Consider the following 23,497-nt stretch of genomic DNA (forward strand, 5'->3'; position numbering starts at 1 on the left):
TTTCTCTCATAGTACAGTTTGAATCTGCATTTTTCACATAACGACAGTGCAAAGTGCTTGAAGAGACAATTGGGGGAAATGGTCACTTTAATGAAGCAGAGTAGAAATTTTTGCAGCAGATTAATTAGTATTTTGTTAGACGACTCCAGAAAAACATGAGTGAGAGACCTAACACAGTATTTTACAGATCTGCAAACACCACATCACAAGTCTAGTCCATTCCTGCGGATTGTGTCCAAATCAAGTAATAAAAAAAAAAAAAAAGAACATAACTGACACAGAATGAAAGCTACATAATGGAAACCACCGAAAATATTCCTACCGTGTTAAATTTTATGGGACGCCGTATGAAACTGCCAGATTAATATAGCGGTTAAAAATATCTGAATTGGCACATCAAACCTGACATGTGGTACCACTATTAAACACAGAATTTCTTTGATATTTATGACTCATCACGGACAGTAGCTCATTTTAGGTCATAGCTTTACTTTGTGAAAAGGAATGAATGTCATAATCTGTGAACAAAGGTATTAAGTGGTCAAAAAAAAGATACATTTTATTACTTTAAATGGCCAGATAAGAATATAACCATAACTACCTGGACCTTGATTATTATACTATCAATGCCTTTACTTAAAAAAAAAAAAAACAATAAGACTGGAAAACACGCACGCGCGCACACACACACACTCCGCTACATAATTAATAGTTCATAATTCCTCGGCCTTGATTGATGAGGTCATGTTGCACCTGGGAAAGGATGCAGGTTGGAGGGAGGGAGGAAGAATGTAGTTTAAGCCTGTTGTCACACCCTCAGACCCCCCAATAGTCCCGCTGGGTGGCACGGGAAAGAAGCCCCCACCTCCATTCCACTGTATGCCACTTCTTATTAAAGTACCAGCCTTACCCTGTCATCTTTTCTTTGACTCAGAGACACTTACATGGGCTTCCTGTTCACCTCTCCCAGCGCAGAGGGGAAGAGCAAATAAATACATTAATAACAGGAGCTGAAGGTGTTGTGGTGGAAGGCAATTGCAGACTTTGAGTAACTGCAATAGAACTCTATCCATCCTCCCTTCTCTGCACCCTATTAATCCGCATCGTTACGTTACACTACTGGATTTTTGCCATTTCTCCGTTTCAGCCTGTACACACGTCCAGGGTGTAGTAAACGGCCAGCTGATACTTGGAGAAGGCGCAGCAGGGGGCCAGGAGGTGGGGAGAGGCTGACCCTCACAGAGGGGGCGGGGCAGCACCGCGACAGGCACGACAGGTCGTAGTCATAGTCAGGCTTGCAGGCTGGCTTGCTCCGCCCCTGGTCCATCACTGGGCATGCTCGGTCTCAGCATCATGGCCGCCTGGTTCTGACCCTGCAACAAATAACATGTAAACTCCACAGCCAAAGGTGGCACAGCTGTAGTCAGGATGGGTCGTCTGCTACAAGTACCTGTGCTTCCTGAGGGGGCTCCTGTGTTCTGGTTTCCCTGGGCCAGCTGTTGGGACTGTCTGCAAGGAGAGCATGTCAGTTTAGCTCCAGGCCCCCCCGCTTTGACGGACTCCTATGCAGGGAGGGACTGCAACGGCCCACCTGTCGAAGTAGGCCTGTCTTTTCCTGCGTAGCTCCTCAGCACTCAGATTCTCCTTCTGGGTGTTTGCAGGCATCTCAGGGGGTATGGCAGGGGGTTGAGTTGACCCCATTGTCTGGGTGACATCCACATCTTTGGGCTCGAGGGAGTTACTGGTACTTGTTGCACCTGGGACCCGGGGGGAGAGGTATATAATATAATTATCTTGCTAATTATACATTCGGGACAGATACTGGTTCAAAGAGGAAATGACAGTATGACGTAGATCCAAGACCAGTGCATTACGAAGTTAATTCAGGGTTAAAAGTGCGTGATGCCACTTACCCAGCATGCTCAGCTGGATGGCCCGGCGTAGGTCTGCCTCTTCATCCTCAACCTCCATGTCCTCTCGGCTCAGGGCGATGGCCTTCCTTAGTGCCTCCTCGTCCTCGTCCACCACGCCGGCATCCAGGCCTGGTTCCACTTCCAGTGCCCTTTGCGCTGACACACCGCTGTACGAAAACAGAGTAACGAGGAGGAACGTCATCATCGCCGCACAACACTACGATCCATCTGAGCACTGAACCTGGCCACCCAGGGTTCGCACCCTTGGCCGCCACTGGACTGGGCTGCTGCTGCCTCTTCTCCAATCAGCTTGGGTCTCTGTCGTTGCTCCACCCTCATAATGCGCAGTATCTGCTCTGCTTCACAGTCCGGCAGGTTCCCTCTTATAACGAAAATGGAATACCCTGTAGGAAACATGGGCCACAGCCTGTCATCCCCCACGCAAGTCAACTCTGCATGGGACTCCATACTACTGAGCATTAAGACAACGCTGCAAACTGTTGCAATTACTGTACACTATCATATTAAATAACATATGGGACGGTGATGTAGTGTACTCCTGCATTTACCTTCTTGTTGTAATTGTGCCAGAAAGAGAGCCAGATATGTATCCGATATAAGCTCTGGCCCCGTCAACAATGAGTTCAGGTTAAACCACTGTAAAGAGACAAAACAAGATGGCAAAAACAGCCCAGTTTTATTATATATATATATTTTATTTTATTGGGCGAGTGAAGGGTGAGTCACACACTCACCTGTTGTCCCAGTTTTCGCACAGTAAACCAGTGGTCCTTGTAGTTGCAAATAAATGCCTTCTCGTTTCTGCACAATACAAAACATCTTCAAAAAATGAATACTTCTCTTTTGGCTCTAGCAAGGTAAACAATGCAGATGGGACACACCATAGCAAACAGGTGTTTTTCCCCACTGATACACTGAGGTATTGGTAAAAGTTCAGAAAGTTGATAAAGTTCCCTTATATAGCAAGCGTAGACCTTCCCACACTGCTGTGCCACCTGCTGCACAAGCGGAGTAGTGCATATACGCAGCTACATCTCGCACGCGCAAGTTACCCATCTCTGATTTGCTCTTACATTGGGTTGATCATCATCCGTTGATATTCGCGGCTGTTGAAGAGAATCAGTTCCAAACCCCAAACCCCTAGAGCATTACTGATAACCTGCAACCGAATGCAGAGCAATACAATCACACATTATGACACAAACAATGACATGCCCCATCACAGCTAGGCCAATTCGACTTGAATTGCAAAACAGGAGAAAATTTGATTCAGTCATGTGACTCACTTGTATGGAAAAGAAACCACTGTCGTCCATGTTCCCGGATGGTTGCTGGTGAAAACATCAGTGTGGGAGAATAAATGTCAGAGATGAGTTAAAGCATAATTGCTATTCCGGGGCATAAGATGTGTAAGGACATGCAATTATAATACGGGATAGACGCTCCGAGTCTCCTACCTGAAGGAATGTCCTGTACTCCTCGCTGGTCACGCCTCCCTCCGCCATTCTCATCCGTTCTTCCTCATCTAGCTGATGCGCAATGGAGGACAGGTCCACTGGAGTAAAGTACTCTCCCTGAAGCAGGTTATTCAGACAGTGCTGGGCGCATAGGGAGCCCTCCTGCTGTAAATTGTCAACGTTTTCTTTTTAAATGAAGCCCAATAAAGCGAAACAAATATATTCAAAACAAAGTTCTAATTGACGTGTTAATACAATTCCTTCAGCAACCAATAATCTAGCATAACAGATATGCGCCAAGTCTTATATTTTGGCCTGTTTTTTGCAGTTAATGTTAATGTTACATGACGTAATCTGAGCTGGGCTACCTTAATAAAAAAGTTTACAGGAAGTAGTTAGGTAACCAAGTGCATAAATCGACGCCAATTTACAAACACCTGACACTCGTTTCAGAAATTAGTTAAGTCACCAAACCTGATAACACAGACGCACTGGTCACAACGTTAATATTGATTGTGTCAGTAATTTTCCACATTTCCATACTGTTTCGATAGAATTTGCAGACATTCACTTGCGATGGCTGGATAACTGATTCATTATCAACTATAGACGCTCACAAAAACAAAATCTTCCACACGCGTTGCAAGGGCCTTTATGTATGCACATCTAATTATGCCATCAAATTAAAACGTGAGAAATAATTAAAAGGCTTACTTTTTCGTGAAAGATGGACTCCATACTTGGTCTTTCTGCGTAACATCATACTTTGAACTCCGACCTCAAAGCATTCGCGTGCAGAGCCAAGCAGCGTTCGAAGCAGCAGGTCATGTGACCGCAGCATATCTTCCCTTCTTTGTGATTGGTCGGAAGGTGGGAGCTGAAGTCCAAATTCTGGCCTAGAATGAGCTGCCCATTAACCAAATTTGCTTTGGAGGGTCCTCAGAATGATTTTGTTTCAGTTCTGGGCTGCTTTATTGAGACTCGCCGTACGTAGGAGCATTTTGTAGCTGAAGAAGCAGTGGAGAACGACTGTTTATATTTTTTACGTCGGCGCGAAGCCACGCCCCGCACCGTCGCTATTGGCGTCCCGGAGTCTCTAGCGCAGATCTCCCACCACCGTTCAGAGTCGCGAAGCCTTCGGTGGTTCACCGCGTCTCCCTGAAAAAGGGAGCACGGCGGACGGAAGATGGCGGAATCCAAAAAGGCACCTAACGGGCTAGAGCTCAGTAAGGTAAGCACACGACAGCACCTGCTCTTCAATTTAGAAACTTCGCTGGACATGAAAACTGAAGCTATCTGTCATGATATTACTGAGCTGACTGGCATCCTGAGGAACTTTCGGTTTTCGGGGTTACGCGCTAGCTTGCTAGCATTAGCATCCGCAGCTGTGTGTTGTTTGCGAGCTACCCAGCAAACGACGACTCCCCCAGCCTCGGCCATTCGTACCCTTGTGAATGATCTCCTGCAACGTTTAATCTTATGAGGGTTTATAACCAGTATTGCCCTGTTAAGTGTATGGTATGTCATCAACTACCCAGCGGTTTGACACCTCAACTTAGACTTGCCTTATTTGACGCAGTTGGTAAGTTATGCAAATAGTGAAACTTGTGAACGCTGCTAAATCACCCTGATTAGTAATTCACTATTGGTAACCGACTGGTTCAGGTCGTGACAAGCCGTTTACGGTAATTTGCTGTTAAATGTATTTTTGGTTGATTAGTTCGCTTGCCAGGGTTTAAATTGGGTAGATGAGTGGCAGTAAGGAGACGGAGTGAAAGTACGCTGTTTTTCCTGTGGGGAAAATACTGAATAAGCAGGGAACCGTTTAGTTTCACCAATAATGTAATGGAAAAAAATAAAATCACACTCTGGGGAGTATTGCTATATCGTGTTGTTCGGAAAGCAAAAGTTTCCAACACAGTGGCGCGTTCCAGCCTCCCTGAGGTGTGAGCTTCAGTTTGAGACTCTGGTAAATGTTTTACTAAGGGTGTGTAAATGAAAATCTGCTGGTGAGTATAGTTGTAGGTGATACAGTGGGAGTGATGTCAATTTTGATCATTATGTCTCTATTATTTTGGTTATTGGGTCCCCCTCCCCATGACTTGCCTCTTGTCTTTGCTGTCTTGGGGCAGAACTGGCTGGAGTCCACCGACTGCAGGTTGGAGATTATGTGGTACCTGATGGAGCAGGTGCCGCAGATCTACTGTCTGGAGGCGGTGCCTCATCCCCAGGAGGAAGAGGAGCTGGCGACGGATCTGCTGTTGCAGCCCCTGGAATGCTTCCTTTTCGGGGAGGATCCCCACGTGGGTCTGGAAAAACTCCAGCAGGATAGTGCCTCCTCCCATCTCTGTGGAAGAGTTTTCAAGGAGGGGGAGACGACCTACTCCTGCAGGTCTGCTTTTCCCTCACTAGACACTTGTCCATGATATTCTGTTTTTTTTCTCTCAAAATAGGGAAGCTAATAGTGATTTTCTTGCATCTGGCGAACCCACATTAAGGATCAGTATTCATCTTTTGGTGGAAGTTGTCATGCTAATGGCCTGGTGCTAGAAAAACAGCTAATGATTTGTGTAAAAGTTTTTTTTCTACCGTAACTCTCAGTCTATATCAAATGGTGCATTTTCTTACTGTACAGTATGATAGTTTCTAATTGGTTTCTAATTCATTAAAAATGTGATGCCAGAAGAATAGGAAATAAAAAAAAAAAAAAAAATTGAGGAGCTACTTTGCCCCCACTGTCTAAAAATGGGAGTATTTACAAAATTTTGGGGGCACTGCTTAAAAATAGTAATTAATTTATAAAGTTTCTGTTTTTAATGTGAAATGAGCCCAGATGAAAATGCACATAGCAATCACCGCCTTGTGCCAGCATGAGTAAATAAGCAAACTATTGCTGTTCCACATCTGTTTGTGTACAGAATACCATCTATATGTGAGAGAAAGCTCCAACTATTCCGGCTTATATTTAGCTCATAATAGCCTTTGTATATATGTATAATGCATTAGTTTATAGATAAAGTGAAAACTTCATCAGTATTTCAAAACTAGTTGAACTAGTTTACGGTCATTTTTTTAACATCCTCTTTAGAAACCGTTGGTCAATTAGATATTTTACAACTATAAATGTAAACCTTTGAGCCGTTTGGCTATGTTTTAAAACTAAATGAAACAAGTACCAATTATTCGCCTATGTCAGCTGCCCTGTGAGACCCTTGCTGAACGCATCATTTATTTTCCCAATGTTCTTGACGAGTGTGCGGTTTTGACCAGAACCGCATTCTTGCAAGTTTTGATTTTAGCTGTCTGCAGCATCACAACTGAAGCTCTTGTGTTGTGTACAACCCGGAAGGAATACTGTTGGTTCTAATGCACAATAAAAGGGGTATTGATATAAATGGTATGTGTGTCACGCTACATCTCGTTTTGAAAAGATATCAGTATATCATGATAATTCAATATACTGCTCAGGCCTCGGCAGTTGTAAAAGTTGTTGATGGGTGGATGGTAAAGCCGTACCTAAGTGTGAGATCTGTAGCTATGGCCCTAACAGAGACTGGCTTATTGGATGAATGCCTTTATTGAAAAATAAAATTGGCCTCCTCTAGGCATCGTTGCGTTCCAGTTGTGTATCTATATAGAGACAGAAATGGGGAAAAAAATAAAATAAAAATAGGATGGCTTAAGGATTTGGATATTAGGCTAAACTGGTTAATATAATTTTTCAGATTCTTGGGGGGCAACTTTTGCCTTTTGATCACGGTTTTTTGGGTCATTCTGAGATTCCTTGGGCTGGTTTTTTTACCCTTTGTTTCCGCCGCTGGATGGCAGACACTTTATTTATTGCTGTTAACATTTGTAGGAAGCTTAAAATGCTCGTTTTATTTGTCTACGAAATAGCTGTGTGAGCACCATTATTTGTAGACTATTGTGTTTCAGTATACCATGGCAGTTAAAGGACCGTTTGAATTATTTACAGCTTGACACTGTTTCCAGTTTCAGGTTTGCAGGCCTCTTCAGCGTTGAAACTTGTCAGCACCACTGTTTATGATGTTTGGTTGACATGTACCTCTGACCTAATCTGATGTCTTATCCCAGAGACTGCGCCATTGACCCAACATGTGTCCTCTGTACGGATTGCTTCCAGAACAGCGTGCACAAGGGTCATCGGTACAAGGTAGCTTCAGAAGTGACCTCATTCTGTTACTTCATTACTAGAATAAATGTGACGTTTTCATATTTCCATCAGACTGGCTTAGTACCTTGTTTTGTTGTCCTCTAGGTGGCAGTAGTTTTTTGCATGTATTTTAATTGTAATTCTGTTTATCCATCTTCAGACCCCAGGGTCAGTGGGGGGAGGCCTGTAGCCTATCCCATAAAGCAGTGTTTCCCAATCTGGTCCTCGGGGCTAGATTGGGAAACACTGCCGTATAACATTGGGCCCGAGGCAGGGAACAGCCTGGATGCTAACAGATAGCACATACATACATAGACAATGGGTAACTTAGATGTCAGTTAACTTGGGGCACTTTAAAAGGGTTGAGAATATTGTCTACCCCAGTGTTTCTCAACTTTTTCAATCCATGTGCTCATATGTCTGACTGGGGAAGAGTTCGACCTGGTTAACCCTCTGAAGTTGACGGCATTCTCGTGTATTTCAGTTCATAACTCGCGGAAATCTTATTGTAGAAACATGAAAAAATGCTGACTAAATCCGTAATCCTGTCGTCTTTTCAAAATGTCCATTATTGGAAGTATTAAAATTAAGATTAAGTTAATTCGACAAAAAAATAAACCATGTCACCTTTGTTTTACCTGCATGGGGGGCGTGTAGCGCCGCCCTCACCTGAAGATCGCTATTTGCATTCTACATAGCTGCATTTCCACGTATCCAAATCGCATTCACATGGTAATTTGATGAACAACAAAATTGTGAAACGCGATCCAGATACATCCCCATCAGCGCCATAAAAGGGGGGGGGGATGTGGCCAGGTGTGAATGGCTCATGCTTACACATGAAAGTTGCTACATATTCAATGATAGGAGCCAGAAATAGTGACATGAGTTTGGTTTTTCTTATTTATCCAACTGAATGTTGCAACTACACCATTTAGTCATCTTCATGTAGCTAAGACTTTGGTGATCAGATATCTAAGATCAAAACAAAAGGCCACCATTGCTTACTATATACTTTTATAATGTTTCTGCAAGTGTTCCAAACTGCATTTTACAATGTTTGTACTTACAAACTTTGCATAAATCTGACATATTTACAATGTACACTAAGATTAAGATGAGTTTAATTGCAAAACACATAAGAAATAATTTATTTGCCATGAATTAAGTTTATGATATTGAATGAAAGTGTGTTCCCTACCCCTAGACTCCAGTGGGTTAATACATTTATTTACATACACCATCTGAGTGTTTCTCAGCCTTTCAGACACGCTGCCCACCCATTCATTGTTTATCATGGCAGTGGCTGAGGGTAAATTTTGCATATGGGGGTAGTGGTCCCCCTTCGTAGATTTTGCTGACCATGTCCCTTGGTAAAATTTGACGACCAGCTGGGGTCGGTACATTTCGCTGTCTGGGGGGGGCCCTCGGTTTATACTCACATTTATTCACATACACGATTTAATATCTATATACAAAATGTATTTTATATACTCTATATACTTTTTTACCTTGATCTAATGTTTTTGCTTAAGATTTCCATAATGTTGCCATTAAATACATGTAAAACATTTAGGAAGGTGAAATCAGGAAAGGACTGCAAGCAGAAATCTAATTTTAATTAATTCATTTGAAAATGAACTATTGCGTGTTGAAATTGAAACTGCAAACATTACCACCACAGCTGACGTCTTTTTACCTTGTTTATCTACGATATTTAAAAAATAAAAGCTGCTGAGCTGTCACCTTGTCTTGTCACCAGTATGTGACGCTTCCTCTGAAGGAGCTTATTGCTTCCATGATATTACCAAAACGGTACCATGCGGACGCCGTGAACTCGACCAACCTCGCTGTGCATGTGATTGGCAGGAATTGCGTTTGTTTCTGTGATATGCGGTTAATGGCCGCTATCAAGCGTTGTTCCTTAACAGCTTGTCATTGTGTCTCATTTTCTTGTCGTTTTTAAATTTTATCTGATGACAGGTTGATAAACAACATATCACCCAGCCCTCTCTCGCTGGTACATCGGCTTTGAGTCTGTGCGGCGGCCCATCATGAACCAAGCTGCATTTCTCTGTCACTGTCTCACTTAGAGCTCTCCCATTTGAGAAACGCTGGTCTAGCCTTCTGTCAGAAAACCATGATGGTTTAGATTCACTAATTGCATGAGATGGCATTTCACACACTTTGGGATTAACTTGCTGTTATAGTGACGTTCACACTGTTCTGTGCTCAGTTGCTCTGCCCTTTCCCTCTATTCTTCGAGGGGGGGGTCTGTCACTAATCCCAGCCTGGCATCTGCCCTCTCTTCTAGATGCATGCTTCGTCGGGCGGAGGCTTTTGCGACTGTGGGGACTTAGAAGCTTGGAAGACGGGCCCCTTCTGCCCTAAGCACGACCCGGGGGCCACAGCTGCCATGGAGACGGTGGGTGTTATAAGAAGAGTGGTCATTGGAGGCTTCCGCAAGTGCATGAGCTCATGGGGACATATGTCCGTGCGGCCACACAGTTTTACGGCCTGGGCTTAAGGGAACAAATAATTCCCTGGGAAAAAGCATAACAGGAAATGTGGGGAGGGAATGGGCAGAAGAGGGGGGAATGGAAGTGTTGACAGGTTTTGTTTATCTGTCTATCTATTTAGTTTATTTAGAGGTGCGGTTACCTTCGAAGACTTTTTTGGAGTACAGATTCAACCAACCGGTTAAGTACTCTGTGACTGTTTATGCTCAACTGGTTGGTTGAAAGTAAATCATGATCTGGATTGTTACATTCTGGACCTGAAATTGCCACCTTTGTAGAGGGCCAGAGTATCAGCACACTGAAAAGGCCGTACTTAAGTCAGCATCAGATCTCTTGCCTGATTCCAGGTGTCCTAGCACTTTTGGGGGAGCATCGTTGTGAGATAACATCTGTGAGGGGGCTGTTAGCTGATGCATATGGCAGGCCCCTTTGCTTTCACCTCCCAGACCTGTTTCCATAAACAGCAGGTGCCCCTATTGAATTAAGTTCTGCTGTCTGGCCTGCCTGCTTTGTGCTCAGAGTTGAATTTATTTTCCTGGAACCACGACATGCTTTGTGCGAAAGGGGCCATCTGGTTTCATTATGGAGCCCTTCATGGAAGGTGTCGACTCTTCCTGGCATCGACACACAATGTGATGTAAACCAACGCTACAATGACATTGGCCCGAACAAACCTGATACAGCTGCTTGGATCACGCCACCTGATTTGATTGTTGAGCAGTATTTTTATTTATGCTTTCTGCACTGCAATGGTTTTGTCTGTTCTATTCTGTTAGCTGTGTTTTTTTTGGGAGAAAGTCCAGAATATTTATTTTGAATGTGGAGGAAGTGTGTCAAAGGTTATTGTAATGTTTCTGGAATCTGCGGTTTTTGTCAAACCACTGCCGTTTTGTCACCATGCACCCCACATTGTTTTTTCAGGAGCTATTTTTACGAAGACTAAAGAGTGTATCCCCTCAGATTATGTCATTTGTGTTCTGAGTCTCATTGCAAAGTGTCTGGTGTGCAGTGAGGAAAATTTTCAGGAAGGGGTCGAAGGAAATCTGTTCCCTGAGCTGGATGCTGGCAGCTAATTCAGGCTGCGTATAGCCTTAGTCTACACTGAAAGCCAGGGCAAGTTTGAACATCCTGTTGAGTCATCTGAGAATAAACTGAAGTTGTCTGTGAGAATTGTGTAAGATCCCCAGAGCAGGACTGAAGTTTACGCTGTTTTATCCTGCAGGACACAGACCATGTCCTGGAACCAGGCCTGCTGGAACGTGCTGAGAAACTTTTTCGTGTGATTCTGCGCTACATTACCGAGCTACTGGTTTGGGAGGAGCACGACGAGCTCCCAACCGAGCTACGGCCCCGGTAAGAGAGGGGCAGCATGGCTCCGCTAACGAAAATGAGTGGCGGTGAAGTGGTGTTTCACGTAGAATTGGTAATGAGCACTGCTGCAAGGGTGCTGCCTTCAGCTGTGTGCCGGGGGCTATCGTGCACAGAGGTGTAAAGTAACGAAGTGCAAATACTTCATCTGTACTTATTCGCGTCATTTTTATTTTGTATTGCGTACTGTAATTATGAAGATGGAACAAACTGTGTATAGAGGCATGATAAACTGGTTGATATGCCTAAATTGTAGTCTAATATTTAAACCTATAGCCTACTACTGAAATAATGGTGATATTGCACTGGACGATCAGCCAGTTTTTGTAGTGGAGGATGAAGGTTTAAGTCGGCTCGTTCACCGTTCATAAGAGGCATAAAAGTACCCGCCTGCAAAATGTTTAATCCATTATTAAATCTGGCACGTGGGTCGGTCTTTTGATTCCCACTGAATTCCATTCTGCAAAACTACATCGGCACGCTCGGCAAGTTTCACTGCAGTTTCTGAATAAAAATACGATATCTGTGTATCCTCTTGTAACTATGTTTTTCCTTATTCTGATGCTGTGTATCTATCAATGCTGTTCTGACTAAAGTGAAATTAAAAGTGTAGGCTGTTTTGGGTAAGATTTTACTGTGCTTTAAAAACCAGGTTTCTGAGTGGTATTTCTGTACTTTTTACTTAAGCATGAGAACAGTACTTTTTCCACCACTGATTATGAATAACTGACCTCATGCTTTCATGTTTCCCATACACCCATATGCAGTGTCAGTGCGTCTAATGAAATAATTTTTTTCGCCTGCTTCCTGGATTGTGCTCAGAAGGAAATATGTGATACAAGTTCTGGCACTTTTATTGGAATGCATCTTATCTCTGGGTGCTTTGCTGGCTGGGAATTTTGCAGTAATGCCTGCCTGGTTTCTATGTTGTCCTCTGGTTTGTGACAGATTTTAGCCGAATGACGTCATTGCAAATAATCTCTGTCCCATCTTCTCTTGACAATAGCGTGCATAGGGACACATACTACTGCGTTCTGTACAATGACGAGCACCATTCCTATGAGCACGTCAACTATGCCCTGCAGCGAGCTCTGCAGTGTGACCGCGAGGAGGCACACACGCACACTGCACTAATCGACAAGGAGGTACAAGACGGGGATTATTTGTGTCAGCATGTTAGATGGTGCTTTTGATCTACTGTCTTTTGACCTGCTGTCGTGTTGTGGTTATAGGGCCGAAGAGCAGTGAAACGGGGGAGCCTCCGTTCATGTCTGCAAGTACAGCAGCAGATAGAGGTACGAACAAGGCGGCAGTTGGGGTTGAGGGGGGCCTGACTCTATTATTCACACACACACCATGTGTGAATGACGCCAGATGGCTTTCCTGAGATAGATGTTTGTGTCTCTGGCATCTCAGACCAACTCGGAGCAGATTTCCTCTGAGCCACTGCGTGTGGAGATCCTGCACTCGGCGGTCATGGCCCACCAGAGCTTTGCACTGTGCCTGGGCTCTTGGCTCCAGAAGATTATCCCATACTCAGGTCCTTGCACTCGTACTGGGTCGACCAGCTCCTGGTTTTTAGACTTGCACTTGTGATTAAACAGGCCAGCTGGTGTAGAGCAGCGGAAGCTGCCTGACAGGTGTGTTCTATGGCCCACAGTGGGGTTCCGGCAGCTGTTTTGCCAGGTGGCACTGGAGCCCAGCCAGGTTGCAGATCAGCCGAGTCTCATCAGCCAGCTGATGCTGCACGACTCCAAGCTCTACAAAGGTCAGCAGTGCTGAAATGTCATTAGCATTGACCCTGCGTGGATCCAGCATGATTGACACCACTGAATAAATAAATATATATATATCTCGCTCGCCCTCTCTCTCTCAGTGGCACGGAAGGTCATACACGAGCTTATTGTCTGCAGCTTGCTGATGGAAACCAAGTATAAACGACTCTTCGCCATTGAATATACCAAGGTGGGTGCCGTGAGAACTTGTAGGTGATTCTCAGCCTTCCTAGCACCATAAGAGAACCAGGTGATGTGGGTACAAAGGCCCCGTCTTATGGCCATGTCACCCTCACCCCTGTCCCACCCACAGTACTATAAGCAGCTGCAGAAGGATTTCATCATCGATGACCATGAGCGGAGCATTTCCATCACCTCGCTCTCAGTGCAGATCTTCACCGTGCCGACTCTGGTAAGCAGGGCTACCGTTATTGAAGGTGGTGTCTTCCTCTTCTGACGTATTAACCCCCATGTTCACCACTGCCCGTCTCCCCCAGGCCCGGCAGCTCATCGAGGAGGGCAACGTCATCAAGGTGATTGTAGAGACGGTGATGGAGATGCTCTCGGAGCACCTGGACAGCAGCAACCGATTTCACTTCCAGGGACACAACGTGGACCGGTTCTACAGGATCCAAGATATCTTCCATGACCTCAGGTGAGCAGTGGCCTCCAGAGAAGTGCTTCTGCATGTGAAGCATCCCCTTGTGTTAACGATGTCATCACCGTCCCAGGTACATCCTGATCAGCAAGCCCACGGTTTGGTCCAGTGAGCTCCGTGCACAGTTCTTGGAGGGCTTCCGGGCTTTTCTGAGAATCCTGGCTAGCATGCAGGTACCATATTAATTTCTCTTCAACCTATAACGTCTCTGGGGTTGGGGAGTAGAAGTCCCTGGGGGTTGGGGGTTTATCTGCCTGCTGTGGGACCGATCGATTTCCCCCTTTAAGGGCATGGAGGAGGTGAAGCGGCAGTTTGGCCAGCATGTGGAGGTGGAGCCCGAATGGGAGGCTGGATTCTCCATTCAGATCCTGCTGAGGCACATACTCTCCATGCTGCAGGAGTGGTGCGCGTCCGACGTGAGTATGGGGCCCAGCATACCAGCAACCCTGGCGTTGTCACCCATTCCCACAATGATATTTCTTCTGGTTATAACCACATCTTTGCATCTCGTAGCGTTTAAGCTGCGCTGTGTGTTTGTTTTGGACAGTCCTGTGTATCGTTAAGTGGGCAAACCAAATTGTCTAAATAATAATAAAAAAAAAAAGTTGTGATGTATCTTTGTGTCCAGGAGGAGGTGCTGTTGCAGGCCTTCAAAGACTGTCACAGCACTCTGTTGCGCTGCACTAACCAGCCCTTTCACAGTGAAGCCACGGACTCCTACATGTGCAAGCACATCCTGAACTCAAGGCCCTACAAGGTTTCCCAGGAGCCGGTCAGCGTCTACCTGCCCGTCTCCAGGCTGCTGGCAGGTGAGACCCTGGGTGTCTTGTTATGCTAAGCTCTTTACTGACTTTCAACAGCTAAGATGTCTTTCTGTCGCTTCTTTTTTTTTTGTGACAGGCCTGTACGTTCACATTTGCAAGAGTGGGGCGGTCTCTTGTTTGCAAGAATATCTTGATGAGGTGTGTTCCTACCGTAAGCAGTGCTTGTCAGTCTGGGTGGGGGTATTTGGCTTTCTGTGCATGACCCTCTGGTTCTAACCAGAGTTGGATAAACTCAGTCTCAGGAAGTACAAATCCAGACCAAGGTTTTGTTTCAACCAACAAGATGAATATAAAGAGTCACATTCACAAACAATAGGTTGGTTGAATATCTTGGTCTGGAATTATTCTTTCTGGACCTGAACTTTCCACCTCTGGTGCTCACGCTTAGCTTCCTCTTACTATTGCCCGCAGATGCACTGCGACTTCGCATACCTGGCCGAGCATCCGCTGCGCTGCCTGGCGTTGGCGGCACAGGTGTCTGCTGAGATGTGGCGTCGGAATGGGCTCTCACTTGTCAGCCAGGTAAGGCAGGGGGCAGCACTGAGCAGGTGCAGATCAGTCGAACCAATGAGTGTCAACAGCAATGAATCGAGAGCCTTGATGAACCCCATTCTTTTCCAGGTGTATTATTATCAGGATGTGAAATGCAGGGATGAGATGTTTGATAAGGACATCATCATGCTTCAGGTATGCAGTACCACTGCCATCTTACCCCAGTGGTCCTATGGAGGCCAGTCCCTCACATTCTGGGTCTTCACCTTCTGTTCCCATAGATCGCTGGGTCCAGGATGGATCCAAATGACTTTGTGATGCTCGTGCTTCAGCGCCTGGAGCTCTTTGAGCTCTTTAATGGCAGCTGCTTGTCCAAAGACCAGGTGAGAAGCAGAGGTTCCAACGAGAGGTGTGATGTGCAATAAGGGGGACGTATGACCATAGTCACATGGTGGCTGGCTGCTGACTCTGTACTCGTGCAGGAGCTGCTGAAGCAGTTGAACAGGCTGACGGAAGAGATGCTCCACCTGCTGATCGTCATCATAGGCAAGTTCCCCACCCAGCCAGCCCTTTGGGGGCTTTTTGTGTAACAGTGTCTTTGTTGACTGATTTAACACCATAGAGGTCTGCAAAACATGCCTGAAACTGAACTAGCTTACCATGAGCCTTGAAGCAAATAAGTAGTTGAGCAGATTAGACCCTGAAGGTGTGAAGTGATCGGTGATTGGTCCACATTTCTTTGCAGGTGAACGGTACGTCCCGGGGATCAGTCAGGTGACCAGGGAGGATGTCACCATGAGGGAAGTGATCCATCTGCTTTGCATCGAACCCATGGCCCACAGCAGCCTGGTCAAGGGACTACCAGAGAATGTGAGCTGCGTCCCTCTTTAGCATGTCCTTTTGTCCCTTAGTGGTATACCATGGAACTGATTTCTGTGTCTGGTCCTCCCTCCCCCCAAGGAGAGCCAAGAGACTGGTCTAGAAAGTGTCATTTCCAGAGTCGCCACTTTCAGGCAAGTCCAGCAGCTTTTCCCTCTGTGCTCTGCTATTTCTGGATGCTAAAAGGCTGTTGTGGAAGTGTATGGAGGAACATGAATCCGTGGTCATGTGACATGTCTGTTTCCCTGCCTCAGGAAGCCTGGGGTTTCGGGCCATGGTCTTTACGAGGTCAAGAAAGAGTGCCTTCAGGAATTCAACCCCTTCTTCTACCACTACTCCAAGTCCCAGCACAGCAAGGTATAGCCAGAGCACCAGTCCTCACCTTAATCACTGTTTTCCCTGTCATTTGTGTAAATCTGCACTGATTGGCTTTCAGGCAGAAGATGCTCAGAAGAAGAGGCAAGCTCAGGAAGGTGGAGGTAAAGGTGAGCAGGGCTGCTTTCACAGTGCAGTGTTTGGTATTGCTATAGTGTGCAGGTATTTCGTATCCCCAGTTTACGACCTCTGTGTCCCCCGTCATCAGCTCTCCCTCCCCCAGTTCCCCCACCATTCACCCCGCCCTTTTCCGGCATCGTGAGGGTCCTCAACTGTGACATCCTCCTCCACGTACTTCGGGTGGTACTCCAGAAGGCAGCGGAGGACCGTGCCGGCCAGTGGACAGAGGCCATGATCCAGAGGGTACGGCCTGTAGCATCCTGCCGCATGTTTACCACTGTATTTGGTTCCACGCATTAAAATCGTATGTGAAGAGTGACAGGTGGAGGAGATCAAAGAATATATGTGGGTCTTGCAGGCCCTGCACCTAATTGGCCAAGCTCTGCTAGAGGAGAAGACTCAGCTGGAGGCCAGCAGTGAGGATGAGGTGACTTTTGACTTCAGCCTCAAAGCCCGGGGTAAGTTTCTTACTGTGGTATGAATGCTGCTCTCAGTCAGTTTGAACGGTGTTTCCTAACACGGTCCTCAGAGACCCCCAGATACTCCATGTTTTTGCTCCTACCAAGAATTTGGAGGGAGCAAAAATGGACTGTCTGGAGGTCCCTGAGGACCGGGTTGGGTTACACTCCTCTAATGGGTCATCTGGACAGATGGACCAATAACAGCACCCCTCTTGAACCAGGAGGTGGCCCCATGGTTTGACACTGAATGTTAGAAGGTGACAGGCAAGAATTGTCTCCATTACCCACTTCTGTTTCGGTTCCTTCTCCCAGGATCTGGCTGTGAGCACGGCAACTCCCTGTTCCAGTTCCTCACCAAGCTGAGAAGCCTTTGTTCCCTGGAGGCCCAGAAGGACATGATCCAGTGGACCCTGCAGGTAAGGGGAAAAGATACCAGTCGAGTCCCATTCAGAGTGGTAGACGTGTTTTGATCACTGCACAGTCATTTCTAACATAGATGTTCGAGACCATCAAGCGCATGCGTGAGAAGTCCAGCCCTGCCGCTCCCACCAGTATGGAGCAGACTAAAACAGAAGAGGTAAGTGGGCCCTTTTGTATGATTAAGGGTCGTGTTCGCGTTATGTCGGGGTGAGGGGGCTGTTCCTGGAGACCAACAGTCTCCCTCCCTCCCGCAGAGTGTCCAGAACAAGAAGGCCGAGCAGAAGAGGAAGGCCGAGGCCGCCAAGCACCGTCAGAAGATCATGGCCCAGATGTCAGCCATGCAGAAGAACTTCATCGAGACACACAAGATGCTATATGACAACTTGCCAGAAAGTGGTGTGCAAGGGGAACCATCCCCCTCCGTGGACAGGTGCGAGGTGCCGCTGACATTCGGTTGCCTGCAGGTGGCAACAAGGCTCACGTATCTGTCCTCTCATTTGATTATATTTTATCATGCTTCCTTAATAGCCTGTGTGTCGACCAGCTCTTCTGTCACCTATCACCTATTGATTATCTGCGTCTGCTTTCCTCCTGCCCCCAGCAGCTCCATGGAGCTGAGCGAGTCTTGCGTAGCGGTGGGGTCGCATCGGGGCGTGCCCTGCGTGGAACGGGAGGTGCTGACCTGCATCCTGTGCCAGGAGGAGCAGGAAGTAAAGGCCCGGGGGCCGGCCATGGTGCTGGCAGCGTGTGTGCAGCGCTCCGCTGTTCTCACCCAGACCCGGGGCAAAGGCCTGCCCAGCTCAGGTCAGCCTGGTTTCTGTTGCACTCTGTAAGCTTCAGTCATACCAAAACCTGGTGGATAGGAATGTGATGCTAAGAAAAACTGCACCCTATATGGCAGAATGACCTAAGCTGTAAATGGAAATGGTAGCTATCTTGCTGAGCTGGCCATGTGCTGTTTGTGTGTAACAGATAGCTTCGACCCGCTTTTCATGCACCCCGACCTGGCTGTGGGGACGCACACGGGGAGCTGTGGTCATGTGATGCATGCGGCCTGCTGGCAGAAGTAAGTCTGCCAGGCTCCCCCAAATGGCTATGAGAAGTCATCTTCAAGGGTTGTTTTTTTTTGTGACATTGTGGGTGTCCATGTGTGTTTGACAGATATTTTGAAGCTGTTCAGAACATCACTCGTAACCGCCTCCACGCAGAGTCCATCATTGACCTGGAGAACGGGGAATACATGTGTCCCCTCTGCAAGTCACTCTGCAATACTGTCATTCCGCTGATCCCGCTGGAGCCACTCCCCCTCAACAAGTAGGTGTCTTCCTGATAGGAGAGGACCAAGGTCCCCTCATCCGAAATAACATGTGGCACCCCTGGTTAGGACTTCATAAGAATTCTGCTGCAGGTATACAGATGCTGTTAGCCAGGTATAGGTCATTGCTGCTGATTTCCACGTAGCGTTTATCATGGAAGTGAAGGTTCAGACCCTGGGCTGGTTGCTGGGTTTGAAGCTTCTTCGTCTTGCCGTTCCTGCAGTGAGAGTGCCCAGCTGGTAGGCCAGGTCCTCACGCTGCCCTGCTGGACCCAGATCATCATGGCCAGAGTGAATGGACTGAAGGCAGCTGGCCAAGACGGCGGTACGATCACCACATTGGAAGCTTTCTTTTGTCGCCGATTTGTGATTCTGGACACCACCCTGTTTGTGTCTTTGCCGAAACAGGCGGCAGCAGCGGTGTGGCAGAGCTTGCTCTTGGCGGGGACGAACACATGGACTCCTTGTCCATTTTGAGTTTCGGCGTCCAAGCCTCGTAAGTCCAGCCACCATTAGCCTGATGTTTGTAAATGATTCTTGATGGGGTCACAGGGCAGGATGTTCAGTGCGTCGTCGTCTCCAGGACTAAGTACTCGGACAGCATCGGTGGGATGTTAGCGGTTTGTGCCACGACCGTGCACCGCGTGGGCCTGAAGGTGCCGCCCAATGAGTTGGATCCACGGGTGCCCATCATGTCCTGGAACACCTGCGCCTTCACCATCCAGGCCACTGGTAAGTCTCCCTGCCTCACACGGCACTCGTATGTGTCACTTCCACCCTCACTCTAAATGATGTGAACCCCCCCCCCACAGAGAACATGCTGCAGGAGGAAGCCAAGCCACTGTTCGGCTCTCTGCAAAACAGACAGGTGAGTATATGAGAGAGCGTGTGCGCGTGTGTCTCAGCCACCCTGATTGACCGTGTTCCCTGCTTGTTCTGTACACAGCTGGCTGGCTTGAAGGCCTTGGTTCAGTTCTCAGCGGCCAATTGCCAGAAGCGCTGGCAGGCTGTAATCCAGAAGCATTTCACGCACATGCTCGCAGGTAGGATGCCGCTCGGCCGGCCGTTCCAGCTCCCTTTACTAATAGCTGCCGGTACCTCATGGTGATAACTAGTACTCTTGACACTGGTATTCCCCTTTCCAGTGCTATTACCCATCATGAATGTGGAAGGCACTCCCTGCCTCCTTGAAGTGGACTGCTTTCATCTCCTGGTAGGATGGTCTTCCTCGTAGCTGATCTCTCATTAACGATTCAGACCCGGAGTGCGTGTTAAGTGTTCTCTGGGTTAAGTGTCTGGTTCCCCATAGGTGGGTTTGGTGCTGGCCGTTCCGACCCTCTACCAGGAGGCCATGGTGGACCTGCAGCCCTCAGCCATCAGTTCAGCCTACAACCATTTACACCTCCTGCACCTGGTCACTACAGCACACATGGTGCAGGTGTTGCTGTCCTCCCAGGGTGAGAGCTCAGATGTGTAGGAGTACAAAACGGTGAATAAAACTATAGTATAATGCAGAGACCTGTGCTTGTCCCGTTTGTTTTGGCCTAGGAATCAGACCCCCTTGGGACTATTGATTACTACCACTTGAACTGCAGGTTCAAATGGTCAGACAGACTGAGTATAGTGTGTATACTGATTTTTTTAGTGTTATCCTCTGTTCTTTAGACACACCAGGGATTATGGGAGGGGATGATGGAGAGGACGCGAGGTTGGCGTCAGATTTCCTACAGGCTGTCGCACAGCATACGGATGGGTGAGGTCTCCGATTTGCCCCCTAGTGGATGACAGATTTGGTATGCAATAGTGATGGACAAAATGATGCTTCATGAACCATATGCTGTATTTGTGGACCCCACTAGATGGCGCTGTCTCTTCAGAAAAGGGCTCAGTAAACCAAGAGTACCACCTTGTGGGGTCAGAAAATACAGCAGATGGTTGATGAAACATCACTTTGCACATCACTAGTATGTGGTGTTGAAGGATTTCTGTTTCTAACAATGTCCCCCCTCCCCCACAGGTTGCGCTGCGGTTTGCAGGGCATTGCAGGCCGAGTCAGAAGAGGTATGGCCCCATTCTTGCGATGTGCTGCTATTTTCTTCAATTGCCTTACAGGAGTGCCCCCACCTAAGGAGCTCTCAAGCAGTGCAGGTACAACCTGAAAACAGTTTTATAGTACTTTCAGCTACGGGGTTGTGATCTGGGATGTGTCGGTAACGTGGCGTTGCCATCTCCCTGCAGTATCTGAGGAAGCCCAGATGGAGGCGCTGTGCTCGTACCTAGCGTTGCCCTCCAATCTCTTCAAGCTCTTCCAAGAACACAAGGAGACCATTTCCCCTTTACTGCAGAGGTACCTGCCTTGCCCTATGCAGCGGCAAAATGTACAGGGCTTTTTCCACACTAAATGAACCCCCAGGATGTTACTGTTGAGCCCTGGGTTTCTCTAGTTGCTTCACACAGTTATGTTCTCTGAAGGGGCTCCGTCTCACCTTGTCTACAGGTGGTGCGGAAGGCCTGAGATCACCAAAGCCCTGAAGGGAGACATGCCGTTGGTCAGGTCAGCACACATGCATCATATCACACTCTTGGGTTCCGAATCTCAATGGGCCATCGGGTACAAAACCCCCAGCTTGCTCTGTCATTACCCAGGTACCCAAGGAAATGCAACAAGCTGGTTCACCTTCCAGAGGATTACAGCGCCCTCTTAAACCAGGCCTGTCATTTTCAGTAAGTGAAGTGTGTGCCAAATCACACCCTCTGTCCTCTCCATTTGTTTATATGTCTAATGTTTAGTACAAATGGTGGCCCCTAGCTGGTGGTGGGGGGGGCTATGGTTCAGAGGATACCTGGGGGTTAATGCAGGGATTCTGTCTTGGCATGGTGGTGGTGAAAGTGTGTTCCTTAAGTCTTTGAGGTCCACCTGAGGCAGTGGCTCTCTGGCGCTGGTGATAGGAATAATGTTTTACTGTCCTGCCCCCCTCCAGGTGTCCCAAGGGCCCTATGGACGAGCGCAAGCACCCTGCGCTTTGTCTGTTCTGTGGGGCCATGCTCTGCTCCAAGAGCCCGTGCTGCCAAGAGCAGCTGGATGGTGAGAAGGTGGGAGCCTGCACAGCCCACGCCGCTCGCTGCGGGGCCGGCGTCGGAATGTTCCTCAGGTAGGGGGCTCCAGTGTGCTCGTGCACTTGTGCCTCCGTTTCGCTCGCGCTCATGGGCCTCTCGCTCTCCGCTGCCCCCACAGGATTCGCGAGTGTGAGGTGGTCCTAATGGGCAATAAGACCCGGCTGAGTTTGTATCCCGCCCCCTACCTCGATGACTATGGCGAAACGGACCCTCAGCTAAGGTGAGGCTGTCTGTCCTGCTGACATGTCGAACTTAAGACCAGCTGGCTTTTTGTAGTGTTTGTACTTCCGTGGGTGGACCTGACTGTGATTCGTACTGGACTGAGTGTTTTCGGAGAGGGTCAGTTCTAGTGCTCCTGCCAACTTCTCCTGCCTCTTTCAGACGAGGGAACCCCCTGCACCTGTCTCCAGAGCGGTACCGCAGGCTCCACCAGCTGTGGCACCAGCACTGCATCATGGAGGAGATCGTTCGCAGCCAGGAGGTGGTCAATGTCATGTTTGGTCCAGATTGGCAGATGCTCTAAGGCTCGGGTGGGGGGGGGGGGGGGGAGCTGAAGAGTGATGTGGGGGGTAGGTGCAGCCTGGAGGACCTCACTAGCTTCCCTAAGGGGAGACATTAATCAGCCTTGGGTGGTCTGCTTCCCTCTCCAAATCTTGCCAGGTCACACAGTGAAGGGTGAGGCAGAGAGTGTGTGTAAATGAACTGGAGTGAACTGGGTCACCTTAATCGCCAGGCTTTGTGGCTGGATTGGCCCAAATGGACTTTCTGACCATTTCTGGTGAATGACAGTGTAAAAAATTTAATTAATCAAACTAATAAAAAATGTTACCCTTTTCCTCACATTTTGTTTGTGTACTGACAGCTACCTGGAGGTGGCGCTGTAAATAGCCCAAAGATTACACATTGTACAAAATGTTTAAATGAGCATGTTATTGAAACAGCTGGGTTAATTTCAAGGTCATATTTTACCGAATGAGATTTTTTTTTTTTTTTTTAAATATGTACAATTATTTTATGTTCTATTATATGTATCCTGGCCTCAATCAGGGTCTTTCTCACACAAACACGATATGCAAAAGTATATATGGTATAGGAAATTAAATCTATGAAGTTTTTGGATAACTTGTGTGAGGGATCCAGTTTTCTGGTGTTTGCGTTCCACCGTGAACTGAGTATAGAACGACAATCCAGTACTTCATCCCTTTTGATCACTCTGCGTTTAAGAGGTATCCTGAGTTTTGCTGTTAGACTTAAATTTTCTGCATCTGTTTGTCTTTGAAATTTTTTATTGTTTTCGGCTGGTGGCGTCGCCCTCTTTGCCAGTCTGCTTCCTGTGAAGAGACTGCTCTTACAGGAACCGGTCTCTGACTGTCCTTCAGAAGTGTGAGCATAGCGACGGGGGAGGTGCAGTGTCTGTTAAAGGGATGCAGAAGATCTGTCTGCCGGGGATGTATGAGGTGCCCTGTCCACCTGCCCTTGTAGCTAATGTTCCGGAGGGTGGGATTCCACTTGTTTTCCTGCTACCTATAATTTTCCCCACACGTTGCCGTACTGTTCAGGCCAGTATGTTTAAAAACTGTGAATAAAATATATTGCCTGGCCGCCTTGA

General features: G+C 47.3%; 2 protein-coding genes across 5 annotated transcripts; one reads left to right on the top strand and one right to left on the bottom strand.

Moving 5' to 3' along the window:
* Window positions 1–69: 69 nt before the first annotated feature.
* Window positions 70–4,224, bottom strand: atxn3 (ataxin 3). 3 transcript variants are annotated; one of them, XM_048973809.1, is made up of 11 exons: window positions 4,106–4,224; window positions 3,392–3,556; window positions 3,221–3,265; window positions 3,008–3,093; window positions 2,669–2,735; window positions 2,483–2,570; window positions 2,176–2,317; window positions 1,914–2,080; window positions 1,592–1,757; window positions 1,451–1,505; window positions 70–1,373 (listed from the first exon to the last, which is right to left on the bottom strand). In XM_048973809.1, the coding sequence occupies exons 1-11, from the start codon at window positions 4,127–4,129 to the stop codon at window positions 1,290–1,292; spliced, it is 1,089 nt and encodes a 362-aa protein (XP_048829766.1). In that variant the 5' UTR covers window positions 4,130–4,224; the 3' UTR covers window positions 70–1,289. The 3 variants fall into 3 exon arrangements, with proteins under 3 accessions (XP_048829766.1, XP_048829767.1, XP_048829768.1); XM_048973810.1 differs by having other exon boundaries at window positions 1,451–1,509; XM_048973811.1 differs by lacking the exon at window positions 4,106–4,224 and adding an exon at window positions 3,866–3,998.
* A 72-nt stretch (window positions 4,225–4,296) lies between these two features.
* On the top strand, window positions 4,297–23,497 carry ubr1 (ubiquitin protein ligase E3 component n-recognin 1). Of its 2 annotated transcripts, none has more exons than XM_048973798.1 (47): window positions 4,297–4,622; window positions 5,524–5,783; window positions 7,487–7,565; window positions 9,880–9,990; window positions 11,307–11,437; window positions 12,459–12,597; window positions 12,685–12,747; window positions 12,869–12,992; window positions 13,113–13,220; window positions 13,329–13,417; window positions 13,541–13,639; window positions 13,725–13,882; window positions 13,959–14,058; window positions 14,173–14,301; window positions 14,514–14,694; window positions 14,786–14,847; window positions 15,121–15,231; window positions 15,331–15,396; window positions 15,483–15,584; window positions 15,684–15,747; window positions 15,947–16,071; window positions 16,162–16,218; window positions 16,339–16,437; window positions 16,517–16,565; window positions 16,664–16,818; window positions 16,934–17,033; window positions 17,349–17,452; window positions 17,533–17,613; window positions 17,711–17,886; window positions 18,058–18,260; window positions 18,429–18,522; window positions 18,618–18,770; window positions 18,996–19,096; window positions 19,180–19,267; window positions 19,355–19,503; window positions 19,584–19,639; window positions 19,718–19,814; window positions 19,917–19,984; window positions 20,081–20,228; window positions 20,437–20,524; window positions 20,789–20,919; window positions 21,010–21,118; window positions 21,269–21,325; window positions 21,418–21,495; window positions 21,753–21,923; window positions 22,007–22,108; window positions 22,270–23,497. In XM_048973798.1, exons 1-47 carry the CDS (start codon window positions 4,578–4,580, stop codon window positions 22,409–22,411), a joined length of 5,202 nt encoding a protein of 1,733 aa, XP_048829755.1. In that variant the 5' UTR covers window positions 4,297–4,577; the 3' UTR covers window positions 22,412–23,497. The 2 variants fall into 2 exon arrangements, with proteins under 2 accessions (XP_048829755.1, XP_048829756.1); XM_048973799.1 differs by having other exon boundaries at window positions 18,061–18,260.

The sequence above is a fragment of the Brienomyrus brachyistius genome, chromosome 14 (assembly GCF_023856365.1).
Source record: "Brienomyrus brachyistius isolate T26 chromosome 14, BBRACH_0.4, whole genome shotgun sequence".
Lineage (NCBI taxonomy): Eukaryota > Metazoa > Chordata > Actinopteri > Osteoglossiformes > Mormyridae > Brienomyrus > Brienomyrus brachyistius.

Excerpts from the sequence above, each read along its gene's own strand:
- atxn3 (XM_048973809.1), bottom strand. The coding sequence starts at position 4,129 with ATGGAGTCCATCTTTCACGAAAAA. Across the intron at positions 3,557-4,105 it reads AGTCCATCTTTCACGAAAAA|CAGGAGGGCTCCCTATGCGC; the intron begins GTAAGCCTTTTA and ends GACAATTTACAG. Across the intron at positions 1,758-1,913 it reads CATCCAGCTGAGCATGCTGG|GTGCAACAAGTACCAGTAAC; the intron begins GTAAGTGGCATC and ends CCCGGGTCCCAG.
- ubr1 (XM_048973798.1), top strand. The coding sequence starts at position 4,578 with ATGGCGGAATCCAAAAAGGCACCTAACGGGCTAGAGCTCAGTAAG. Across the intron at positions 15,585-15,683 it reads GCTGCTTGTCCAAAGACCAG|GAGCTGCTGAAGCAGTTGAA; the intron begins GTGAGAAGCAGA and ends GTACTCGTGCAG. Across the intron at positions 22,109-22,269 it reads GAAACGGACCCTCAGCTAAG|ACGAGGGAACCCCCTGCACC; the intron begins GTGAGGCTGTCT and ends TGCCTCTTTCAG.